Below are 25,081 nucleotides of genomic sequence, written 5' to 3'. Positions count from 1 at the left end.
AAAAAAAAAAAAAAAAAAAAAAAAAAATCACTATAATGTAGAAACTTGAGTTAGTGAGTATGAAACTTTAGGACACAATGAGATGCTGATCAGTTATAAATAAGAGGTTTCTGTGGGTAGAAACTGAAAGGTAATAGAAATGAAAAGAGTTCTGGTTGGTAAGAATAAGATAGTTGTATATCTTAAAGCTTTCATTGAAATCTTAACATTTTAATGGGTTTTTTTTTTTTAGCATTTTTTTTGTTTGTTTTGAGAGAGAGTCTTACTGTTGCCTAGGCTGGAGTTCAGTGGCATGATCTCAGCTCACTGCAACCTCTACCTCCTGGGTTCCAGCAATTCTCATGCCACAGCCTCCCAAGTAGCTGAGATTACAGGCCTGTGCCATCTTACCTGGCTGATTTTTGTATTTTTAGTAGAGGTGGGGTTTTACCGTGTTGGCCAGGCTGGTCCCAAACTCTTGACCTCAAGTCATCCACCTGCGTTGGCTCCCAAAGACATAAGCCACTGTGTCTGGGCTTTTCATTCAGCTTTTTTTTAATGCAAAGAATTATAACATGGTTGTAATCATTTTGTGCTTTTATTTACTTATTTTAAGATAACATCATCATAGCTCATGGGAACCTTGAACTCCTGGGCTCAAGCGATTCTTCTGCCTCAGCCTTTCTAACAGCTGGGACCACAGAGTTCACTACCATCCCTAGCTAATTTTTATTTTTTGTAGAGACAGGGTCTTGCCACGTTGCCCAGGCTGATCTTGAACTTAGCTCAAGCAATCCTCCTGCCACAGCCTTCCAAGTAGCTGGCACTACAGATGTGTACCAGTATGCCCAGCTAATATTTTAATTGTTTTGTGGAGATGGGGTTTTGGTATGTTGCCCAGGCTGAGCAGTAATATTTTGAAAGGAATCTTTTTTTTTTCCCCCCTGAGCAATAGGTCTCAACAATGCACTTAAAATATTCAGTATACCATGCTGTAAGCAGATGTGCTGTCATCCAGGCCTTGTTGTTCCGTTTTTGGAGCACAGGCATAGTAGATTTAGCGTAATTCTTAAGTGCTGAAGAATGGCTTACCACTTAAAAATGGTTTTCAGAATGGTGAATGAGCATTGGCTTCAACTGAAAGTCACCAGCTACATTAGTCTTTAACAAGAATCAGCCTGTCCGTTGAAGGTTTGAGGGCAGGCATTGACTTCTCTAGCTAGTAAAATCCTAGGTGGCATCTTCTTCCACTAGAGGACTATTTTGTCTACATTGAAAACCTGTTGTTTAGTGCAGCCACCTTCATCACTTAGGTAGATCGCCTGGGAAACTTGTTGTAGTTTCTGTATCAGTACTTGATGCCTCATCTTGCACTTTTATGTTAATGGAAATGGGTTCTTAAATCTGTTGAGCCAGTCTGCTAGCTTTAAGCTTAACTTCTGTAGCTTCCTCACCTCTATTAGCTTTCATAGAATTGAAGAATTAGGACCTACCTCTGAATTAGGCTTTGGGGTTTTTTTGTTTTTTTTTGGGTTTTTTTGTTTTTTTGAGACGGAGTCTCGCTCAGTCGCCCAGGCTGAAGTGCAGTGGCGCGATCTCGGCTCACTGCAAGCTCCGTCTCCCGGGTTCACGCCATTCTCCTGCCTCAGCCTCCCGAGTAGCTGGGACTACAGGCGCCCGCCACCACGCCCAGCTAATTTTTTGCATTTTTAGTAGAGACGGGGTTTCACCGTGTTAGCCAGGATGGTCTCGGTCTCCTGACCTCATGATCCACCCGCCTCAGCCTCCCAAAGTGCTGGGATTACAGGCGTGAGCCACCGCGCCCGGCCAGGCTTTGGCTTTTAAGCGAATGTTGTGGCTGATTTGATCTATCCAAACCACTAAAACTTTGTCTATATCAGCAGTGAGACTGTTTGGCTTACTACTTGTGTGTTCACTGAAGTAGCATTTCTAATTTCCTTAAAGAACTTTTCCCTTGCATTTATACCTTGGCAGTTTGGTGCAAGAAGCCTACCTTTAGGCCTGTCTTGAGTTTCCATATGCCCTCTCCTAAGTTTAATAATTTCTAACTTTTCATTTAAAGTGAGAGATATGCAAGTCTTCCTTTCACTTGAACATTTGGAGGCCATTGTAGGGTTATTAATTGGCCTAATTTCAATATTGTATCTCAGGGGATAGGGAGCCCCAAGGAGAGGAAGAGACAGAATGGCCGGTCAGCAGCAGTAAGAATATATACGAGATTTATTAATTTCATTATCTTATGGGCACGGTTTGTAGTGCCCCAAAACAATTAATAATAGTAACATCAAAGATCACTGATCACATATCACCATAACATATAATAGTAATGAAAAGGTTTGAAATAATTTTAGAAGTACCAAGATGTGACAGAGAGACAAGAAGTGAGCACATGATGGTGGGAAAATGGTGCTGATAGACTTGCTCCACACAGGGTTGCCACAAAGCTTTGATTTATTAAAAAATGCAACATATGCAAAGTGCAGTAAAGTGAAGCACAGTAAAATGAGGCATGCCTGTAGTTATTGTGTGCTCTTAAGGAAATTACTGTTACTATTTTTGAGACGGAGTCTCGGAGTCTCGCTCTGTCACCCAGGCTTGAGTGCAGTGGCGTGGTCTCTGCTCACTGCAACCTCGCCTCCCAGGTTCAAGTGATGATTCTCCTACCTCAGCCTCCTGAGTAGCTGGGATTACAGGTGCCCGCCACCACGCCTGGCTAAGTTTTTTGTATTTTTAGTACAGATGGGGTTTCACCATGTTGGCCAGGCTGGTTTCGAAACTCCTGACCTCAAGTGATTCATCCGCCTTGGCCTCCCAAAGTGCTAGGATTACAGACGTGAGCCACTGTGCTCAGCCAAAAATGATAAGTGGTTAGTGAATCTGTTTTTGGTTCATGTACTTTTAAAAATTGTCTTCCGCTGGGTGCAGTGGCTATAATCCCAGCCTTTGGGAGGCCAGGGTGGGTGGGTCACCTCAGGTCCAGAGTTCAAGACCAGTCTGGGCAAGATGGTGAAATCCTGTCTCTACTAAAAAAAAAAAAAAAAAAATTAGCTGGACGTGGTGGCATGCACCTGTAATCCCAGCTACTCAGGAAGCTGAGGCAGGAGAACCTAGGAGGCGGAGGTTCCAGTGAACCGAGATTGCGTCATTGCACTCCAGCCCAGGCAACAAGAGCGAAACTCTGTCTCAAAAACAAAAACAAAATCGTTGTCTTCCATGAAAAACAGCATGGATGATTTATGAAGTCTAGTTTAAGCCTGCTTTGTTTGTAATTTCATGTTACTACAGTGGTTATGATGGCCTGTATTCAAGAATGTTGAGTCTGTGGGTCATTTATCTTATAGCTGATTAATAGTGGATTGGAAATAAGGTTGTGGGATTTCTGAATCCAAACCAGAATGCCGAGAGGATACTGGTAATAAGATAGTGTCCTCAGTAGTGCATGCCTGCAGTCCCTGCTACTCCAGAGACAGGTGGGAGGATTACTTGAGCTTGGGTGGGAGATCAAGGCTGCAGTGAGCCATGATAGTGCTTTTGAGACCTTGTCTCAAAAAAAAAAAAAAAAAAAAAAAGGTTTTAAAAAGTATCCTTAAAGATTGCTTTCCTTCAAGTGAATCTGCAAATTTTTTGGATTCTAGGACAGTGTGAGATGTTTAACTTCCCACAGTTACTTTGATAAGGTATTATTAAGAGAATAGCCTCATTCCAGTTTTAACCTTGTTCTTGGAAGTTTATACCAAATTTTTGTTTGCTTGAAATTCATTCATTTCAGTCTATACCTTTTGACTGAATTTCAGAAGGGTTCTGATAAATGAAAACCAGTATGGTACTAATTATATTCTTTTTTTTTTTTGAGATGGAGTCTCGCTCTGTCACCCAGGCTATAGTACAATGGCATGATCTTGGGTCATTGGGTTCAAGTGATGCCCCTGCCCTCAGCCTCCTGAGTAGCTAGGATTACAAGTGTGTGCCACCATTCCTGGCTTTTTAGTAGAGCCGGGGTTTCACTATGTTGGTCAGGCTGGTCTCGAGCTCCTGACCTCAAGTGATCCACCTGCCTTGGCCTCCCAAAGTTCTGGGATTATAGGTGTGAGCCACTGTGTGCAGCCCTAATTACATTCTTTTAAAAACTTTATCTTAATTTTTTTCCCAGATGTTGACCATATTACCTAAGAAATTTGAGATCCTGGAAAAATGTTTTAGGGAAAGCAAAAGGTTTGGTATGTGTGATTTGCTTTTGCTTGTCCTTCAGTTCTTAATTCAGGTGACATGAGACTTTATAGAAGTCAAAATGCCACAGTAAAAAGGTGGTTATTAAAAATAAAAAACCTCAAATGTCAAAATTAAGTTACTTAAAAGTCTGGTTCTACCATTTACTTTGAGTATTAAATTAGTTGAGATTGTGTAACCACCTTTGAAAATGATGGTTCCTAAAGGTCTGGAGGCTCTGGAGGTGATCCATAAAGCCACTCTTATTAGGTGCTTTCAGGATTTACAAGGCCTAAGTCCTTGTGATAGCACAGCTTATCTTTATTTTATTTTTAATTTTTTTTTTTTTTTTTTTAAATGGCTGTCTACCAGGCTGGAGTGTGGTGGTATGATCACGGCTCACTGCATCCTTGAACTCCTGGGCTCAGGCGATTCTCCCAGCTCAGCCTTCTGGGTACCTAAAACTTCAGTGGCTAATTTTTTTATTTTCTGTAGAGGGGTCTCAATATGTTGTTGCCCAGGCTGGCCTCTGAACTGCTGACCATCCTCCTGCTTTTGCCTTCCAAAGTGTTGGGATTACAGGCATGAGCTGCTGCACTTGCCAAAATGATTTTTTTTTTTTTGAGATGGAGTCTTGCTCTGTCACTCTGGCTATAGTGCAGTGAAGCCATCTTGGCTTACTGCAACCTCCGCCTCCCAGGTTCAAACGATTCTCGTGCCTCAGTTTCCCAAGTAGCTGAGATTACAGCCATGCACCACAGCACCCAGCTGTTTTGTGTTTTTAGTAGAGACAGGGTTTTACCATGTTGGCCAGGCGGGTCTGGAACTCCTGACCTCAGGTAATCCACTCGCCTCAGCCTCGCAAAGTATTGGGATTTGGGATTACAGGCATGAGCCACCGCACCCAGCCCAAAATGATCTTTTCTATGAACATCTGTAGCTTTTATTGTTCTAGTGTTCTTGTGTAGTCTGTTTTATTGTAGTAGTAACTACCTGAGAGCTGGTAAGTTGAGACCAAAAAAGAAAAAAAAAAAAACAACAAAACAACCAAAATCATGCTTAAAACTGGTTCTTTCCAAGGTTGCATTTTTGTTAAGATCTACTTAATAGTTGATTGGGTGATTTTTAAATTTAATTTAATTTAATTTTTATTTTTCTTTCTCTGGTCTGAGGGGTGATTGCTTCTACTGTATACCACTGTTAACGCCAGTGTTTAATTATACTTGTTCTGATCTGTGAAGTTTGGTAGGAAGGGAAGAAACAGCTTTGGTTAGCTTTTCTGGATTCACAAGTTAGAAATTTCACTTAAGAGTTAACTGTTCTTTTTATTTTAAAGGACAGTTTGGTAATGTCAACATTTAAAAATCAAACTACCTGATACACTAGTTAAATTCACTTCATAGTATCTTCTCTCAGGAAATGTGCCTGCATATGTATACAAAGGAGAAAATACTAGGATATATATTGCTGTTGTTTCACACTGCTCTGCCATTGTAATTGGTCAGGGGATACTCTGCCTCCCCTATGAGAAATTGACCAGCTGTCTCAATAAATGTTATGTATTATTATGTATTGTTAGAAAAGCAGGCTGCTGAACAATATTGTTTCTAGTTTAAAAATACAAAGGAAAACTACTGTTTCTGTAGACATACAGTATGTGTGTAAACTTTGTAAACAAAGTTTTAAAAGGATATACAGACAGTCACCGATTTTTCGACTTAATGATGGTGTGAAAGTGATAGACATTCAGTATACCCCTCAGTTTATGATGGGACTACATCCCTACATCCAGATAAGTGTATCATAAATTGAAAGCATTGTAAGCTGAAAACACACTTTTGACTCGATTATGTTTACAATAGGATTATCTGGATGCAGCTGTGTTACAAATTGAGGAGCATCTGTACATCAGGATTTTGTTGGTAACTGTGCCCAAAGGGGTTGGGGTTGTGCAGGGTGCTCAAAGGGAACATTTCATTTTATCTGTGCCAAATTTTTTTTTACAAGAATGTATGACTAATTTCTATAGTTTAAAAAATAGATGTGTTTATCGTTGTGATTTGCCTAAATTGAAATAACAGCAACAAATAGCATTTAGACTTAATTTTCCTTCATGATTTGAATAGAAATTTTGAGTCACTTGTAGTAAGGAACTTCAGGCAGTCCTGAAAGTCAATTTTTTACTATTCATACAGAGGAGAGCCTTGCAGGTAAACAGATATTCACAGATGTATATTAACATTTAACTTCTGATAGATTTAAATGTGAAAATTACATCAAGGCAAGATGTACACGGTGTATAACCATCTGTTTTCTTATGTCATGCCCTTTTAAAACTTCTGAATAACTTTGGCAAGTTTCTTCTCAGTGTAGGACTTATTTCATTCAGTTATTTTCATTAATATATGATAGGTGCTGAAAAAACACTAGATGTGGTATTAATGCCAGACAGACTTGGTAATGGAATATGCCTAGTGAATTTGTGGTTTTTCGTGATAATTAATGGGAAGCTGGAATTACCCTGGAGAGAAAAATTTCAAAATGAAGTAGGATTTGATAATAATGGGTTGTACATATTTCTTAATAGATATCTCAGGCCGTTGTAGTGACTAACACCTGTAATCCAGCACTTTGGGAGGCAGAGGCGGGCAAATCATTTAAGCTCAGGAGTTCGAGGCCAGCCTGGACAACATGGTGAAATCTCACCTCTACAAAAAATACAAAATAGGCATAATGGTGCACACCTGTGGTCCCAGTTATTCATGGAGACTGAGGCAGGAGGATCGTTTGAACCTGGGAGGTAGAGGTTATAGTGAGCCGAGATCACGCCACTGTACTCCAGCCTGGTCTTGAACTCCTGGGCTCAAGCCGTCCACCCTCCTTAGCCTCCCAAAGTGCTGGGATTATAAGCATGAGCCACAGTGTAAATTGAAAAAAGCACAGTGGAAATTTCTTCTAAACTCAGTAAAATGTTAGGTCACTTTAGGGATGTCACTGGTTGGTAGGCATCCTGAAATAGGCCCCCAAAAATGTTTGAAGACTTGAAAATAGTGGTTCTTAAACTTGGTTGCACACTGAGGAAAGGAAGGGTTGGGGTGTTTAAAAATTATTGATGGTTTGATTCCATTCTCCACAATTCTTACTTGATTAATTAGGGGAAGGGATGGGCGTTGGTATTTTTGTTTTTGTTTTCAGACAGAGTCTTGATCTGTCACCTAGGCTGGAGTGCAGTGATGAGATCTTGGCTCACTGCAACCTCCACCTCCCAGGTTTAAGCAGTTCTCCTGCCTCAGCCTCCCAGGTAGCTGGTACTACAGTCATGCAGCTCCATGCCTGGCTAATTTTTTTGTATTTTTAGTGGAGACGGGGTTTCACCATGATGGCCAGGCTGACCTCGAACTCCTGACCTCAAGTGATCCGCCCACCTCGGCCTCCTGAAGTGCTGGGATTACAGCTGTGAGCCACTGGGCCTGGCTGGGCATTGGGATTTTTGATGTGCAGCTAAGATTGCATTACCAATGCCTTGAACCCAGTCCTTGTCATCTGTGGTTGTCATGGCTCGTTAGCAACAATTCTCTGGTACTTTGTTTTGGTATCTTATGTAAAGAGGTCTCTCCCAGTTACCCTTTCCCTTTCCTTTGTGACACTTAACACAGTGTACTTTTGGCTTGGTTACTTGTTTGTGGTCCTTCTTCCCTCTACGGTAGTGGGAATGAGCCATCTTGTTCACCACTGTATGTCCAGTTGCTAGCACGGGACTTGGTACATAGTAGTCATTCAGATGGCTGAGCAAATGATTTTCTCATAGGCATGGGCCACGGTGCCTGGCCAAAAACATGTTTTTAAAAAGTCAAACAGGGCTGAGGTGAGGTAGATTATGCATGTAATCCCAAGCCTTGGGAGGATGAGGCTGGAGGATCACTTGAACCCAGGAGTTCGAGAACACCTGTGCAACGTGGTGAGACCCCATCTCTACAGAGAAGTTTGTGAAAATTAGCCAGCCATGGTGGCGTGTCCCTGTGGTCCCCGCTACTGAGGTGGGAGGTGGGAAGATTCCCTGAGCCAAGAGGATCCAGGGTATAGTGAGCTGTGATCATACCACTGCACTCCAGCCTGGGTGACAAAATGAGACCCTGTCTCAAAAAAAAAAAAAAAAAAAAAATTGAATCTTTGAGTGCTGTGTTGTAGTTAGAACTCTAAAGGTAAGGAAGTAGGTACCTGAATGTCCTGTTCCATTTTCATTGATTTTATGTGGCTGCTAACAATTAGTATTTAATTAGATGGCAATTTGATAGGTTTTTAAAAAACTCCTGGTATTGATGATAGGAATGCACATTTTTTTCCTAGGTAACAGGGTGAGATACCTAATGGATTATAATCATATCTCGCTTATTTTAATGGGATCATAAATGCCTGCAATTTTATCTTAGACTGAGTCTGCCCCTTAAGTTACATTAAGTGTAAGTAAACAAATCTTTGTTAATATTGTTTAATGCCAAATGTATTGCCTTATTTTTGTCTCCCATCTGTAGGCTAAAGAAATCCTGACAAAAGAATCCAACGTGCAAGAGGTTCGATGTCCAGTCACTGTCTGTGGAGATGTGCATGGGCAATTTCATGATCTCATGGAACTGTTTAGAATTGGTGGCAAATCACCAGATACAAATTACTTGTTTATGGGAGATTATGTTGACAGAGGATATTATTCAGTTGAAACAGTTACACTGCTTGTAGCTCTTAAGGTAATTTCAGTTTTATGTTGGGGGTTGTTGAAATGGGTAAGACAGTCCTCTTGAATATTTTTTTCCCAATTATTTTCTCTATCTGAATGTTAAATAAAACAAAATTCCACATTTGGGAATGCATATGTTCAGGTTTCAGACTTACAAATCATAGGCGTCTGCATTCTGAGTAAGGGGATGGTACAGAATCAAAACAAAAGGAAAAAAATGAATGCGTCAGTCAAATTGTTTGAAAAAATAGGCTGGGTGTGATGGCTCACGCCTGTAATCCCAGCACTTTGGGACACTGAGGCAGGCAGATCACCTGAGGTCAGGAGTTCGAGACCAGCCTGGAGAACATAGTGAAGCCCCATCTCTACTAAAAGTACAGAAAACTAGCCGGGGGTGGTGGCGGGTGCCTGTAATCCCAGCTACTCTGGAGGCTGAGGCAGGAGAATTGCTTGAACCCAGGAGGCGGAGGTTGCAGTGAGCTGAGATTGTGCCACTGCACGCCAGCTTGGACAACAGAGCGAGACTGTGTCTCAAAAAAAAAAGAAAAAAATGTTAGAGGGCTGGTCAAATAGATATTTTAGTTCAGTAAATTGCGGTATGGAGAGATAATATAATTAGGTTTGTGTTTTTAGATACTTTTGAAGTATTATAAATGTATAAACATACCAAATGTCAAAATGTTTACATCAGCTGGTCACGGTGACTCGTGGCTGTAATCCCAGCACTTTGGGAGGACAGGACAAGGTGGGCGTATTGCTTGAGTCCAAGAGTTTGAGACCAGCCTGGGTGACATAGTGAGACCTTGTCTACAAAAAAATAGTAATAATAATTAACCAAGTGTGGTGGCACAGGCCTGTAGTCCCAGCTACTCAGGAGGCTGAGGTGGGGAGAGTTGCTTGAGCCCAGGAGGTCGTGGCTGCAATGAGACTTGATCTTGCCACCCCACACTGTAGCTTGGGTGACGGTGAGACCCTGTCTCAAAAAAAAAAAAAAAAAAAAACTAAGGAAGAATCTTGTTCAAGTAAAAAAGATTTTTTCTGAGGAAGAAATTCAAGAAAACATTTGCTGTAAATATTTAACAGTGAATATGTACATTATAGTTTATCTCCGTTGAATAGTTTCCAGCCATTAACCATGACAGTAATAATCTAGAATAGGCTGGGTGCAGTGGTTCATGCCTGTTATCTCAACACTTTGGGAGGCTGGGGAAGGCGGAGAGGATCACTTGAGTCCAGGAGTTCAAGAATAGCCTGGTCAACATAGACCCCATCTCTACAAAAAGTTAAAAAAAAAAAAAAAAAAAGCCAGGTACAGTGGTGTACGCTTGTAGTCTCAGCTACTCAGGAAGCTGAGGTGGGAGGATCCCTCGAACCTGGGAGGTCAAGGCTACAGTGAGCCATGGTGCATCGCTGCACTCCAGCCGTGTGACAGAGCAAGACCCCTGTGTCTTCAAAAAACAAAACTCTAGAACAATAGAAATGATAACTGAAAAAAGCAAGTTCCAAAATTACATGCATTACATGCCAGTTGTAGCTTTGCAAAATGTACCAATGATGATCTGAACATGAAGCAAAACATGGTAAATAGCTGTTAGGGTGGCAGGCTTCCGCCTTTCCCTTTAAATAAATTGTTTGACTTTATCTTTACCTAAAAATCTTGGGGAGATTTTTTTAAATTTTCCTAGGCAACAGACTGATTTTTATTAAATAATATTCAAAATGATAAAATGACTGTCACAGACTTTCCTAATATTAGAGAAGCAGTGAGATGTGGTTTTAGCTTGAGCTGAATTTTCGTGATTAATATCTGAATTGTGTAAAATGCTACAAAATATTTTTGGAGGTTGTTATTTTCTGCAGCTGTAAAATGAAGGAGTTGGACTAGATGGTGGAAGGTTTCTGCGGTGACTCCAAATACTATGAAAAGAGCTAACCTGTGCTAAAAATAAAAACCCAGGATGAATCCAGTGCTCAAAGAGGAATGAGTGTGCTACCTTTAAGAGTTTATGCAAGCAGCTTCAGAAAACAATTTTAGCCAGACATGTTGCCATGTGCTGTAGTCCTAGCTACTCTGGAGGCTGAGGTGGGAGGATTGCTTGAGCCTAGGAATTTGAGGCTGCGGTGAGCTACACCAGTGCAGTTGAACCTGGGTGACAGAGTGAGACCCTATCTGGTGGGGGGAAAATTACTCATGGAGGTGTAATGGGCTGAATTGTAGCCCCCAAAATTCATTTGTCTAAGTCCTAACCCACAGCACCTCAGAATGTGACTGTATTTGGACAGGTAATTAAGGTAAAGTGGTGGGGTCACATGGTTGGACCCTAATCCAGTGTAAGTGGTATCCTTATTAGAGATTAGGACACAAATGGGGAGAAGATAAGACAGATGGAGAAGATGAGCATCCATAAATCAAGGAGAGAGGCCTTCAGAAGAAACCAGCTCTGCTGACACCGTGATCTTGGACTTCTGCCTCTGAAACTGTGAGGAAGTAAATTTCTGTTGTTTAAGCTGCCTGTTCTTTGATGCTTTGTTGCGGCAGCCTTAGCAAAAGAATACCGGGAGAGAGGATGTTTCTTTCAGTAAATGGTGCTGAAGCAAATGGATCAGAATGTATCGTAGATCTAAATGTAAGAGCTAAAGCTACAAAACTTCTAGAATAAAAAACCAGAAAATCTTTGTCAGGTTAAGTAAAGATTCTTAGATATAACAAAAGCACAATCCATAAAAAATTGAAAAATTGGACTTTATCAAAATTAAGATTGTTTCTTCAAAAGATGACACCAGAAAAGAAGTACTTGTATTCAGATATTAGAAAACAAAAGCAAACAACAACAAAAAAACAACTTTTATAGCTCAATAACGAGACAGATAATTGTTAAATGGAGAAAATATTTGAATAGATACTTTACCCAAGAAGATGATACATGAGTGGTCAGTGAGCACATGAAAAGCTGCTTGATATCAATTGTAATCAGGGAAATGCAAATTAAAGTAGCTGAGATACTACTTCACACCTATTAGAATGGTTGTAATCAGTAAGGTTGATAATACCAAGTGTTGGTTAATACCGGAGATTAAACTCTTCATGCATTGCTGGTGGGGATATAACATGGTCTAGCTACTTTGAAAAACAACTTGACAGTTTCTCAAAAAGTTAAACATTACCACATGATCAACATTCCTAGGAATCTTCCCAAGAGAAATGAAAGCATATGTCCACAGAAAAACTTCCACGCATATGATTATGGCAACATTATTCATAGTAGCCAAAAACCTCAATAACATAATTACCAGTTCATCTTACCTGTGAATAGAGAAACAAAAAATGGTATAGGCATACAGTGAAGGACTGTGCAACTGTGAAAAGGAACAAACCACTGATCTATGCCATTACATGGGTGAGCCTCAGAAATATTCTAGGTGATATTAGCCAAAAGGCTACATTTTGTATTCCATTTATATGACATTTCTAGAAAAGACAAACTTAAGACAGAAAGTAAATCAGTGGTTGCCAGGAGCTAGAGTGGGAGTAGAGAGTGACTGCATTAGGGATCTTTTTGGGATAATGGAAAGGTTCTAAAACTGGATTGTGGTGATTATTGCATAACTATAAATTTGTGAAAAATTATTGAACTGTAAAGTAGTTTATGTGGTTTTGTATGCCATTGATTATGTTTGGTATAAAGTTGGTGGTAGAGGGAGTTTGATTTTAGTTGAGATGATGTGGGCAAACATCCCATGAGCATTTAAACACTGTGTAGAGCTGTGGTTTTGGTTCAGTATGATATGAGGATGTGTGCTGTTTTTTCAACAAAATTGTAACTCTGCATTTTTTTCTATAGAAAGTTTCTTGAATTTTCATTGGTTTTTGAAAGAGCTAGTTGTTTATGTTTTGCATTTTGTTGTTTTAGGTTCGTTACCGTGAACGCATCACCATTCTTCGAGGGAATCATGAGAGCAGACAGATCACACAAGTTTATGGTTTCTATGATGAGTGTTTAAGAAAATATGGAAATGCAAATGTATGGAAATATTTTACAGATCTTTTTGACTATCTTCCTCTCACTGCCTTGGTGGATGGGCAGGTATGTGGATCTAAAACTCATTGCTGATTATTTCAGAGAATCAACTTCCTTTAATGTTCAGGTGCTCCTGACTCTTTCCACTGTTACACCCCTTTAGGGATATTTTTTAGTAGATATTGATAGCATTCATTCAAATTTTAAAAAATTAATTTGATAAATGTGTCCAGCTTTTTAAAGTGCATTATTCTTTATCAGGCACTGAACTATATGATGGGATCACAGGGGTGGATGATGTAGCCCATTTATTCTCTCAGACTGTTTTTGGACAAGTCTGGGAGATGTAAGGAACTAATTATTGTGCACACAAAAGAACTTATAATAAAATTTTATGAGCATGGAGATACTAGTCTCTGGCAGGGGGCAGGAGTGATATCCAAAAAGTTTTCTCAAAGGAGCTGTTTGAGGTGGAGTCTGGGTGTGACAGTGATGTTCTATTAGGAAGAATGGGAGTGTACTCAATAGTTTAGAGTGGGCTGGAGCAAAGCTGAATCCTGCAAAGTCAGGCCTCATTCAGGCAGAGCACAGAAACACCAGAGGGGCCAAGTGATGGGGGCGTCCAGCTCATTCTTAAAAAATTTTTATAGAGACACAGGGTGTTGCTGTGTTGCTCAGGCTGGTCTCAAACTCCTGGCCTCAAACAGTCCTCCTGCCTCAGCTTCCCCAAGTGCTGGGGTTACAGGCATGAGCCACTGTGCCCAGCCAAGAATGTTTACAAATTTTTTAGGTGAGGTTAACCTTTTAAACCACTCTTTTCAGATCTTCTGTCTACATGGTGGTCTCTCGCCATCTATAGATACACTGGATCATATCAGAGCACTTGATCGCCTACAAGAAGTTCCCCATGAGGTATGACTTTTATTTGATAAAATCTTTCCAGAAAACTTATTAAAGAGTGGAGAGGTTTAATTATAAGTTCATTAGATGTATTCTCTCTTATAATTCTCAAAAACAACTTGAGGTGTGAACACTCATGTCTGCCCTATTGTTCAGAAGAAGCTGACATTAAGAAACCTGCCAAGATCACAACAGCTGTAGAGCTGGGCTTATTAGGACCTAGGTTGTCTGTCTTAGACTCTGAAATTTGCATAATATAGGCAGATTAATTAAAGCATGTTGCTGCTGGGTCCCATGGATGTCAGCTGTGTCTCATAAAGTCTACTGGAAAATACATCTTACTTGATGCAGATGTTTGACTTCAACTGCACAATCTATTAGCGTTGTCCACAAACATCACTCAAAGAGGGTGACTTAGGGTGCTGCTTCTGATGAATTACTCAAATAATGTGTTAACCATGTTTGTAAAAGGCATTTTATAACTTGAAGTTATTTTTTAGGGTCCAATGTGTGACTTGCTGTGGTCAGATCCAGATGACCGTGGTGGTTGGGGAATATCTCCTCGAGGAGCTGGTTACACCTTTGGGCAAGATATTTCAGAGACATTTAATCATGCCAATGGCCTCACGTTGGTGTCAAGAGCTCACCAGCTAGTGATGGAGGTATGCTTCTATTCTTTGAAATATGACTTGTTTTTTAGTAAACTTAAGGAAGGAAGATATTAGGGAGTTTTAAATTAATGACATTTGTGAGAAATTCCATCTATTCCTTCTGATGAGTTTACCATTATAGCCTGAACCTTTTCAGTAGATGCACACTACTAGAATTAAAAGCTCAAGTTGTTGATTACAATGAATCCATTAACATGTTTCCAGAGAAATCTGAATGACTAGGAAGTACTTGGGATTTAAGAGTGGGAAAGTAAGATGTAGGGAGTTGGGGTGTGTATATAATATTTTATGATCCCAGTGTCATTTCATATATTTAACATGTATGTATGTAGGAGAGACTGGAAAGAAATACACCAAAATGTTCTAAGTAGTCCTTTGGATGGTAGGATTACAGGTAATTTGAAAGAAGAGAAGGGAAAGAGGCAAAGGTTCTTGACATGCACACTGATTAGCATGTTTTTAAAATAAGGTGCTAATTAGATTAATACTAGTACAACTCTGTGGTTATCAGTAAAATCTGACTTTGCTAAAGATAAATAAATTTGTGAACAATACTAAACAAAAAGTAACAAAAGTAGCTCATGCATTCAGATGGATGGATTTTGAGGAAACAAAGCTGGAGATCCTAGAGGCATATCACATTTGTTCCTGGGTAGGGAACGACTTACAGGCCTTTACCTGTAACTGACGAAATTGGTAAGGTTCTGATCTCCAGGATTAGGTATCTACTTCTCTAGGGAATGGCCACTTAAATACTCATTCTTAAATCATGTTTTAAGACCACTGCAATAGAAGAGGCTAATGAGACACCATCATTTACAGCAAGGCAGATACATGAGAAGCAGTTCATTCTTCGGTGGTCGCCACTGTTTGTTAAAGGCTTTTTTTTTTCTTTTTAGTACTAAAAGCAAATTTTGTAATTAGGGGGAAAACAAATACGTATGTATCTTACAGGTTGTATGAAGTACAGCAAATTATTAAGTCAACCAGAAAAAAAGTATTAACATTTCTTAAGCGCCTTTGGCAGGGGTGGGAATGAGTAGAGATTTTTTTCTCTCTTGAGTGAAGTAGCATTTAGTTGAATTGAGGGAGTAAAGTAAGATTTTTGCCTCCTTTTCCTTGTAGGGATATAACTGGTGCCATGACCGAAATGTAGTAACGATTTTCAGTGCTCCAAACTATTGTTATCGTTGTGGTAACCAAGCTGCAATCATGGAACTTGACGATACTCTAAAATACTCTTTGTAAGTATTTCTACTTGAACATTTTATTGCATTACTGAATATGTAGGTTTTTGGTTTGTTTATTTATTTTGAGAGAGAGGGTGTCACTATATTGCCCAGTCTTACCTCAAACTCCTAGGCTGAAGTGATCCTTTCACCTTGGCCTCCCAGAGTGTTGGCGTTACAAGTATAAGATACAGTGCCGGCCAGGCACGGTGGCTCAGGCCTGGAATCCCAGCAGTTTGGGAGGCTGAGGCGGGCAGATCACGAGGTCAGGAGATCGAGACCATCCTGGCTAACATGGTGAAACCCCGTCTCTGCTAAAAATACAAAAAATTAGCCAGGCGTGGTGGCGGGTGCCTGTAGTCCCAGCTACTCAGGAGGCTGAGGCGGGAGAATGGTGTGAACTTGCAGTGAGCCGAGATCGCACAACTGCACTCCAGCCTGGGTGACAGAGTGAGAGTCTGTCTCAAAAAAAAAAGATACAGTGCCCAGCCTGAATATATAGTTAAATGTGAGGTTTAAGAGTTTAAGGGGGCCAGGCACGGTGGCTCACGCCTGTAATCCCAGCACTTTGGAAGACTCAGGTGGGTGGATCACCTGAGGTCAGGAATTCGAGATAAGCCTGACCAACATGGTGAAACCCCGTCTCTACTAAAAATACAAAAATTAGCCCAACGTGGTGGCGCATGCCTGTAATCCCAGCTACTTGGGAGGCTGAGGCAGGAGAATCTCTTGAACCTGGGAGGCAGAGGTTGCAGTGAGCCAAGATACCGCAACTGTACTCCAGCCTGGGCAACAGAGCGAGACTTCATCTCAAAAAAGAGTTTATTAAGGGATTATACTATGTTAGATTCCAACTTTTATTTTTAAGTTTTTGAATGGACCTACATTGAAACACACCCACAGGAACTTATTATATATAGATCCTAGTATAAATTACTAGGTTTTTCACTTTTAAAACCATGTTTTGTGTTTTTTTGTTGTTTGTTTTTTCTTTTTCTTTTTTTTTTTTTTCCCCCCCCCGAGACGGAGTCTTGCTCTGTCCTCCAGGCTGGAGTGCAATGGCGCGATCTCAGCTCACTGCAAGCTCCGCCTCCCGAGTTCACGCTATTCTCCTGCCTCAGCTTCCTGAGTGGCTGGGACTACAGGCGCCCGCCACTGTGCCCGGCTAATTTTTTTGTATTTTTTTAGTAGAGATGGGGTTTCACCGTGTTAGCCAGGATGGTCTCGATCTCCTGACCTCATTATCCTCCCGCCTCATCTTCCCAAAGTGCTGGGATTATAGGCGTGAGCCACCAGGCCCCGCCAACCATGTTTTGTTTTGTTTGAAATTTCAGTCAAGGTAAAAACCATATTTTTATAAAAGCATAGTCTCTGTGGCTGAATTTGCCTTGACTCTTTCAAGGGGAGTACAGTTAACAGACCATTATCATTAGGGTTCTGTTACATTAAGACAAGCTGAAATTGGATAGGAAGTGTAAAGTTTGGAAGACTCATGTTCTTGATTTTGATTGTCAGTACATGGAGGTCTTGGAACATAAACGATGAATCTGTCTTGTTTTTCAGCTTGCAGTTTGACCCAGCACCTCGTAGAGGCGAGCCCCATGTTACTCGTCGCACCCCAGACTACTTCCTGTAATGAAATTTTAAACTTGTACAGTATTGCCATGAACCATATATCGACCTAATGGAAATGGGAAGAGCAACAGTAACTCCAAAGTGTCAGAAAATAGTTAACATTCAAAAAACTTGTTTTCACATGGACCAAAAGATGTGCCATATAAAAATACAAAGCCTCTTGTCATCAACAGCCGTGACCACTTTAGAATGAACCAGTTCATTGCATGCTGAAGCGACATTGTTGGTCAAGAAACCAGTTTCTGGCATAGCGCTATTTGTAGTTACTTTTGCTTTCTCTGAGAGACTGCAAATAATAAGATGTAAACATTAACACCTCGTGAATACAATTTAACTTCCATTTAGCTATAGCTTTACTCAGCATGACTGTAGATAAGGATAGCAGCAAACAATCATTGGAGCTTAATGAACATTTTTAAAAATAAGTACCAAGGCCTCCCTTCTACTTGTGAGTTTTGAAATCGTTCTTTTTATTTTCAGGGATACCGTTTAATTTAATTATATGATTTGTCTGCACTCAGTTTATTCCCTACTCAAATCTCAGCCCCATGTTGTTCTTTGTTATTGTCAGAACCTGGTGAGTTGTTTTGAACAGAACTGTTTTTCCCCCTTCCTGTAAGACGATGTGACTGCACAAGAGCACTGCAGTGTTTTTCATAATAAACTTGTGAACTAAGAACTGAGAAGGTCAAATTTTAATTGTATCAATGGGCAAGACTGGTGCTGTTTATTAAAAAAGTTAAATCAATTGAGTAAATTTTAGAATTTGTAGACTTGTAGGTAAAATAAAAATCAAGAGCACTACATAACCTCTGGTAACTCCTTGACATTCTTCAGATTAACTTCAGGATTTATTTGTATTTCACATATTACAGTTTGTCACATTGTTGGTGTGCACTTTGTGGGTTCTTCCTGCATATTAACTTGTTTGTAAGAAAGGAAATCTGTGCTGCTTCAGTAAGACTTAATTGTAAAACCATATAACTTGAGATTTAAGTCTTTGGGTTTTGTTTTAATAAAACAGCATGTTTTCAGGTAGAGCTTAACAAACTAAATGATGTGTTTACTTAGTGCAGTTTCTGGTTATGAATATTATATTGCTATGTATATCATATGGACTCTTTAAAATGATTGACAGATTGGCAAATTCTTAAATCTTTGTACATTGTTGAGTCGTATGTTCTTAGAGTTAAATTTGTCTCCGATAAGAAAGTGTTAAAGCATTAGCCTGTGTCAAGTTCTTTGAGTGATACTAGTGAAACCAAATAGAAAACTATTGTTGGATCATGGTTTAGTCTTATGTACGTTCACCTGAAGACAAAAATGGTACTTAAAGTGGCAGTGTTCAACATTTGAGTTTTTCCACCCTTTTATCCTCCAAATAGGATTAGATGTTAAAAAACAGTTCTTCTGTGGGAACTAGTATTTGATATTTTAACCTACCAGAGTAAACAGGAACACTTAATCATACTTGTGAGTGTAGTAAATAAAAGTTTTCTTGCTTTGTGCTGTGTTGAATCTGGAACCAACAGGGAAGTTATAGCATATCCCCTTTCTAAAATGCTTGAGGAACACATACATACCGAATGTCTTTTCTGATCTAATTGATAGTATTTTTAGTGGCTTTTGGAGTTAATTTTCCAAAGCAAAAGGCCGTTAGGATTTCTACATTTCATTCTTTTCTTTCACAAGAAATGCATTCTCTGTGTGTCTTTTTGTTGCTCTGTCACTCTATATGCCCTTTCTCTCCAACTGAACAAATAGCTTATCCATGTTTTAATACCCAAGTAATCTAGACACCAAGCAGCTTCTTTTTGGGTCCTGTGATATCAGAATTAACTAAGGAATATGTATATTGTAATTGACATGTGGTGTTATCTTCCAGGTACAAATGTGCTAAATTTTGTGGTTAGCGGAATGGGACTTGTGACAAGAATAGCTTGGTTTTAGAATAACTAGGGTTTAAAAGAATTGTTTAATTAGAGACTGACTGGGCTTTGGCCATCTAAACTAGAAAGTGTTAGTACCCTAACTTCTTTTGAAAATGGCTATGGTAAGGAAAATGTGTTAGTAAGTATAGTAATTTTCTTTAAAAATACATAATCATGGTTGGATGAGAATCACCAAGTTGGGTGTTAATTGATGTCTCAAGGCCGGGCGGGGTGGCTTACGCCTGTAATCCCAGCACTTTGGGAGGCCGAGGTGGGTGGATCACGAGGTCAGGAAATCGAGACCATCCTGGCTAACATGGTGAAACCCCGTCTCTACTAAAAATATAAAAAATTAGCTGGGCGCAGTGGTCGGCGCCTGTAGTCCCAGCTACTCCAGAGGCTGAGGCAGGAGAATGGCGGGAACCCGGGAGGCGGAGCTTGTGAGCCGAGATAGCACCACTGCAGTCTGGCCTGGGTGAAAAGAGCCAGACTTCCGTCTCAAAAAAAAAAAAGTCTCAGTAACATTAGAATGGGATTTTCGTTGATAAACTTTAAAAAAGCTTGCCCTAAGAACAGGCCTGGCGTAGTGGCTTATGCCTGTAATCCCAACACTTCGGGAGATCGGGGCGGGTGGATCACTTGAGGTCAGGAGTTGAAGAGCAGCCTGGCGACATGGCAAAACCCCATCTCTACAAAAAAATACAAAAATTAGCCGGGCTTGGTGGCATACCGTATGCCAGCTACTTGGGAGGCTGAGGTGAGAGGATCGCTTGAGCCCAGGAGGCGGAGATTGCAGTGGACTGAGATCGTGCCCCTATACTCCAGTCTGGGTGACAGATCCAGACCCTGTCTCAAAAAAGAGGATTCTGAGTTTGTGTAGTGAGGGCTTGTAGAAATTTTGAAACTCATTGTGTAAGATTACGATGAATTTGTACATGATGTGCTCATGTTTTGGGTTGAGTATCCTAGACATTTTTTCGTTTGCTGCGTATTAAACATTTGTTGGTTGTAGTAGGTATTTCTTAAAAGGAAGTTTGTCAATATTAGATTAGTTTCAAGAAGGACTTAGCTCGGGAAAAGGATAGTTATTTCTGTGGTTCTCAGCTTTGATGCCTACAGAGATTCTGATTTAAATTACTGGAGGAGGGCCCAGGCATACATTTTTAAATTTCCCAAGTGATTCTAATTTACATCTAGGGTTAAAAACAGCCGGGCGCGGTGGCTCACGCCTGTAATCCCAGCACTTGGGGAGGCCGGGGTGACTGGATCACCTGAGGTCAGGAGTTTGAGACCAACCTGGCCAACATTGGGAAATCCCCGTCTCTATTAATAAAGTAAAAAACTTGGCCGGGCGCGGTGGCTCAAGCTTGTAATCCCAGCACTTTGGGAGGCCGAGACGGGCGGATCACGAGGTCAGGAGATCGAGACCATCCTGGCAAACATGGTGAAACCCCGTCTCTACTAAAAAATACAAAAAATTAGCCGGGCGAGGTGGCGGGCGCCTGTAGTCCCAGCTACTTGGGAGGCTGAGGCAGGAGAATGGCGTAAACCCGGGAGGCGGAGCTTGCAGTGAGCTGAGATCTGGCCACTGCACTCCAGCCTGGGCGACAAAGCGAGACTCCATCCCAAAAAAAAAATACAAAACTGACCGGGTGTGGTGGCAGGCGCCTGTAATCCCAGCTACTCAGGAGGCTGAGGCAGGAGAATCACTTGAACCCAGGAGGAGGAGGTTACAGTGAGCCGAGATCGTGCCACTGCACTCCAGCCTGGGCAAGAAGAGCAAAACTGTCTCAAAAAACAAAAACACCTAACTGCCCTGTTTCCTAAGTACATATTTAAGAAACTTGGGATACACGGTTGTGGTTCATGGATGTAGATAAGGAATTAAAATGTACCGTGTGACTCTGTTTCAGTGGTGACTTTTACCTGTTTAGTATAGATATTCCTTTACTTCCAACCATAAATGTGTTCTTACAAATGGGCTGATAGTTTAGTAACCTATAGTTTGGTGATAGGCTTGTTTTGAGATGGGTTTTGGTTCTGTGAGCTAAAGCTATTTTTTATTAAAGCCTTAGTCCTCACACATTCTTTTGACATATTTCTAGTCTTCATAAACTTTTTTAATTTAGATTTTTTTCCCTTCACAGGTATACATCTGTTTTAGCAAATAGCCTTATGAAGGTTGTAGATGTATTATTTTGGGCATGCCTGGTGATCTCTATGTTTTTTCCAATGACAGTTTAACCTTTATGTTTTAGGAATATAAGTACATTTTATTTCTTTTTATTGTATATATTTAATTGCACAAGTACTACTGTCTAGAAAAAAATGGGATGTTGCTAACAGCATTGTTGGCTTGTAGGCAGTGCTGTCCTGTAAATAGATTGAAATGTATTTTTATCAGCTGGTATATAAATTTGAGGGAAGAAAAATTTGAACTGTGTTTGAATTGTTTAAAAGTTGAACATAAAAGATCGTTGGTAATCAAGTAAGTGAAATAGGCAATAGACCCCAGTTTGTTTTATATTTGCTGTCATGCCTGGACCAGAATTCCTCATTCCCAAGAGTGAAAGAGGAAATAATTATAACTAATGAGTGAATGCTGGAAAAAGTCACACTTTTTTGTTTTTTAAGGAAAAGCACAAACACCCTCATGTCTGAGGTTGAATTTAATTAAGTACAGCTGGCCCTCCATAGTCAAGGGTTCCACATCTGAGGATTCAGCCAACCATGGACTGAAAATATTTTTGGGAAAAGGAACCAATAAAAACCAATACAGTGGCTGGGCGCAGTGGCTCACGCCCATAATCCTAGCACTTTAGGAGGTGGGGGTCGGGGGATCACCGGAAGTCAGGAGTTCAAGACCAGTCTGGCCAACGTGGTGAAACCCCGTCTCCTAAAAATACAAGAATTAGCTGGGCATGGTGGTGCGCACCTGTAATCCCAGCTACTCGGGAGGCTGAGGCAGGAGAAGCACTTGAATCTGGGAGGCGGAGGTTGCAGTGAGCCAAGATAGAGCCACTGCACTTCAGCCTGGGCAACAGAGCAAGACTCCCTCTTTAAAAAAAAAATACAGTGTAACTATTTACATAGCAATTTCATTGTTTAGGTATTTTGAGTAATCCATAATTTAAAGTATAGCCAGCTGTCAGTATCCACACAGGGTTTGCATCGAATCAGTCAATGGATTCAACTAACCTGGGATTGAAAATGCAGTGTTCTTTTTTTTTTTTTCCTGAGACAGTCTCGCCTGTCACCCAGGTTGGAGTGCAGTGGCACGATCTCGGCTCACTGCAACCTGTGCTTCCCGGGTTCAAGCGATTCTCTAGCCTCAGCCTCCCGAGTAGCTGATACTACAGGTGCGCCTCACCACACCCAGCTGATTTGGGATTTTTAGTAGAGACGGTTTCACCATGTTGGCCAGGCTGATCTGAAACTTCTGACCTCAGGCAATCCACCTGCCTCGGCCTCCCAAAGTGCTGGGATTACAGACGTGAGCCACCGTGCCCGGCCAAAAAAAAAATGCAGTATTCTTGAATGCAGAACCCACTGATAAAGGGGACTGACTTCTAGACTTGAGTATCCAAGGGAGGTGTCCTGGATCCAGTCTCCCAAGATTACTGAGGGATGACTAGTTTGTATCCTCAACAGGCTTGGGAGAAGTAGCCAGGATTTTGTCTACTCTGCCTGCAATGCTGCTAATGCAGTAAACCACTGCTCTTATTTTACTACTTGGGTTTCTTCAGAATCTATTTTAAGATAGCCTCAGCCATGGTGTACAATCTTCTCAACCATTCAGTGTTGTTAGTGGGAAGGACTTTGATGTGTTCTTCCTGCCAGGTGCAGTGGCTCACGCCGGTAATCCTTATCACTTTGGGAGTCCGAGGTGGGTGGATCACTTGAGGCCTGGAGTTGAAGATGAGCCTGGCCAACATGGCAAAACCCTGTCTCCACTAAAAAACACACAAACTAGCTGGGTGTGATGGCACTTACGTGTAATACCAGCTAGTTGGGAGGCTGAGACTACAGAATCGCTTGAAAGCGGGAAGCAGAGGTTGCAGTGAGCTGAGATCACACCATTGCTCTCCAGCCTGGGAGACTCTGTCTCGAAAAAAATACATTTTTAAAAGCTTTCTTCCAAGAAATAATGTAGCTGTTCTTTCTTAGTGCGGTGGTAGGCTGTAGCCACCAGCAAGCGAGATTACTGATGGTGGAAGTCAAAGGCCAGAATCGTGATAGGAAAGGAAGAGTGCTTTTTGCTCTGTAGAACACTAGGAAGACCACAATGGAAGGTCTAATTAAAGCTATTAGAAATGCCCAAACCTGTTGGGTGCCTCTACCTCAAGGCTTAGCGTACCTTCTGATCTGCAAGGAGACTAATCATTAGGCTTTTTGTAGTTCTAGAACTGCTCTGAGTATGGCATTGGAACCTGGGGATAGGAGCAAGAGCTAGTAATTGGGTTTGGCAGGCCTGGTCAAAGGAGAGCTTTAAGGTCAGATATGTCCAAACGTGTCAGGAAGTAGGTTACATGGTGTGGTGAAATATACCAGATGGAAAATCTGTAGAATGTACTCTTACTGTTGAGTACAACTTGCAACATAAGTCCCTTTGCAGTGAAGGTCTTGAGTATGTATTGCATGCAGCAGGCAGAGGAGTGGGAGGAGAAACTATAATGTATTTGGTCTTGAACATTGTTTTCCAGAACCACATTCATCTCTACCTTGGTTGAAATGTATAAAACTACCATTTTAATTTTCATCTTTTCATTGATCTGTGACTAAAATTAGGATGCAAAGACAAACCTGAGGCCTAGCCCACTGCTTCCACCTCAGAGCTACACTGGAACTGGCTGTAGGGTAAAGTGATATAGGCAATTTAAATATGAGTCAAGATTTTTCGTTTGGCAGTATGGCTGTCATGGCCTCTGGAAGGATCTAGGTGATGTGCGACCTGGTATGGCCTCTTGGCCTGTTGCCACCGCACCAGGTTTTGCCCTTAATTTTAGTCTTGGCTCTGGATTTCTTTAGGGTATTAGTGATAGCTTTGCTGGTCTTCGGGTTTTTCTAGCTTCACCACAGATCCTAGGAAAAATAACCATACTCTAGAAATGAGAAGCCAGGATTTTTAAAGTAGGGCTGGGAATATGAGTAGACATCTTTTGGATTTTCAAAATGTATTTGCTTAAACCACCTTTTGGCAGCAGTTGGACATTTCTGCTATCAACCTGAGTGGCAGATGGCCTACAGCATTTGGTATGTTAAAAGAGTACAGAGTAAGTGATTCATGGCTTCTGAAATACATCAACTTGACTTTGCAGTCTTGAAAAGGCAATAGCTGACATAGCCTGAACCAGCTTAGGTTTCCGGTGCACTCAATGCTGAAATAATTGCTGTGAAGGGTTGGGTTGAATTCAGAGTGACTTAGGAGAGTAGTAGCTACTGAATGTTCAATCTTTGTAATGACGGAATTAGCTTATAGTGAATATTGTCTCGCACTGTGCATTTCCATGTGCCAAGCATGTTACATGGATTGAGCTTTTTCAACTCTGTTGAGAAGAGTAGAGAAGGTTCTGCTATTCAGGCATTCTGATCGCAGAGTTCCTGATTTTCAGGAAGCATTAGGTTTCTCTTGCCTTTGCTGAAATTCTTACTAGTGGTGTTTGAAGGGTAGGCAAGAGCCTACACAACTTTAGGGTTTAGATGTGTCACTCAGCCGCATTCAGGAAGCTAGGTGTGTGATGGGCCCTTTGGGGAGTGT

At 40.9% G+C, this 25,081-nt stretch overlaps 1 protein-coding gene across 3 annotated transcripts in view; it reads left to right on the top strand.

Annotated features, from left to right (window-relative positions):
- Positions 1-18,618, top strand: part of PPP2CA (protein phosphatase 2 catalytic subunit alpha) — a 32,866-nt gene extending 14,248 nt beyond the window's left edge. For 2 of the 3 annotated variants that reach the window (XM_025387829.1, XM_025387831.1), the window contains 6 exons: positions 8,739-8,948; positions 12,850-13,023; positions 13,780-13,869; positions 14,358-14,519; positions 15,654-15,772; positions 17,321-18,618. In XM_025387829.1, coding sequence (XP_025243614.1) covers positions 8,739-8,948; positions 12,850-13,023; positions 13,780-13,869; positions 14,358-14,519; positions 15,654-15,772; positions 17,321-17,393 — 828 coding nt within the window. In that variant the 3' untranslated portion in view covers positions 17,394-18,618. Of the gene's footprint in view, positions 1-5,161; positions 5,192-8,738; positions 8,949-12,849; positions 13,024-13,779; positions 13,870-14,357; positions 14,520-15,653; positions 15,773-17,320 lie in introns of all 3 variants that reach the window. The other variant, XM_025387830.1, reaches the window with a different exon arrangement.
- Positions 18,619-25,081: the final 6,463 nt, after the last annotated feature.

The sequence above is a fragment of the Theropithecus gelada genome, chromosome 6 (genome assembly GCF_003255815.1).
Source record: "Theropithecus gelada isolate Dixy chromosome 6, Tgel_1.0, whole genome shotgun sequence".
NCBI lineage: Eukaryota > Metazoa > Chordata > Mammalia > Primates > Cercopithecidae > Theropithecus > Theropithecus gelada.
The sequence above is the reverse complement of the archived record's forward strand: the minus strand, read 5'-3'. Positions and strand labels throughout refer to the sequence as shown.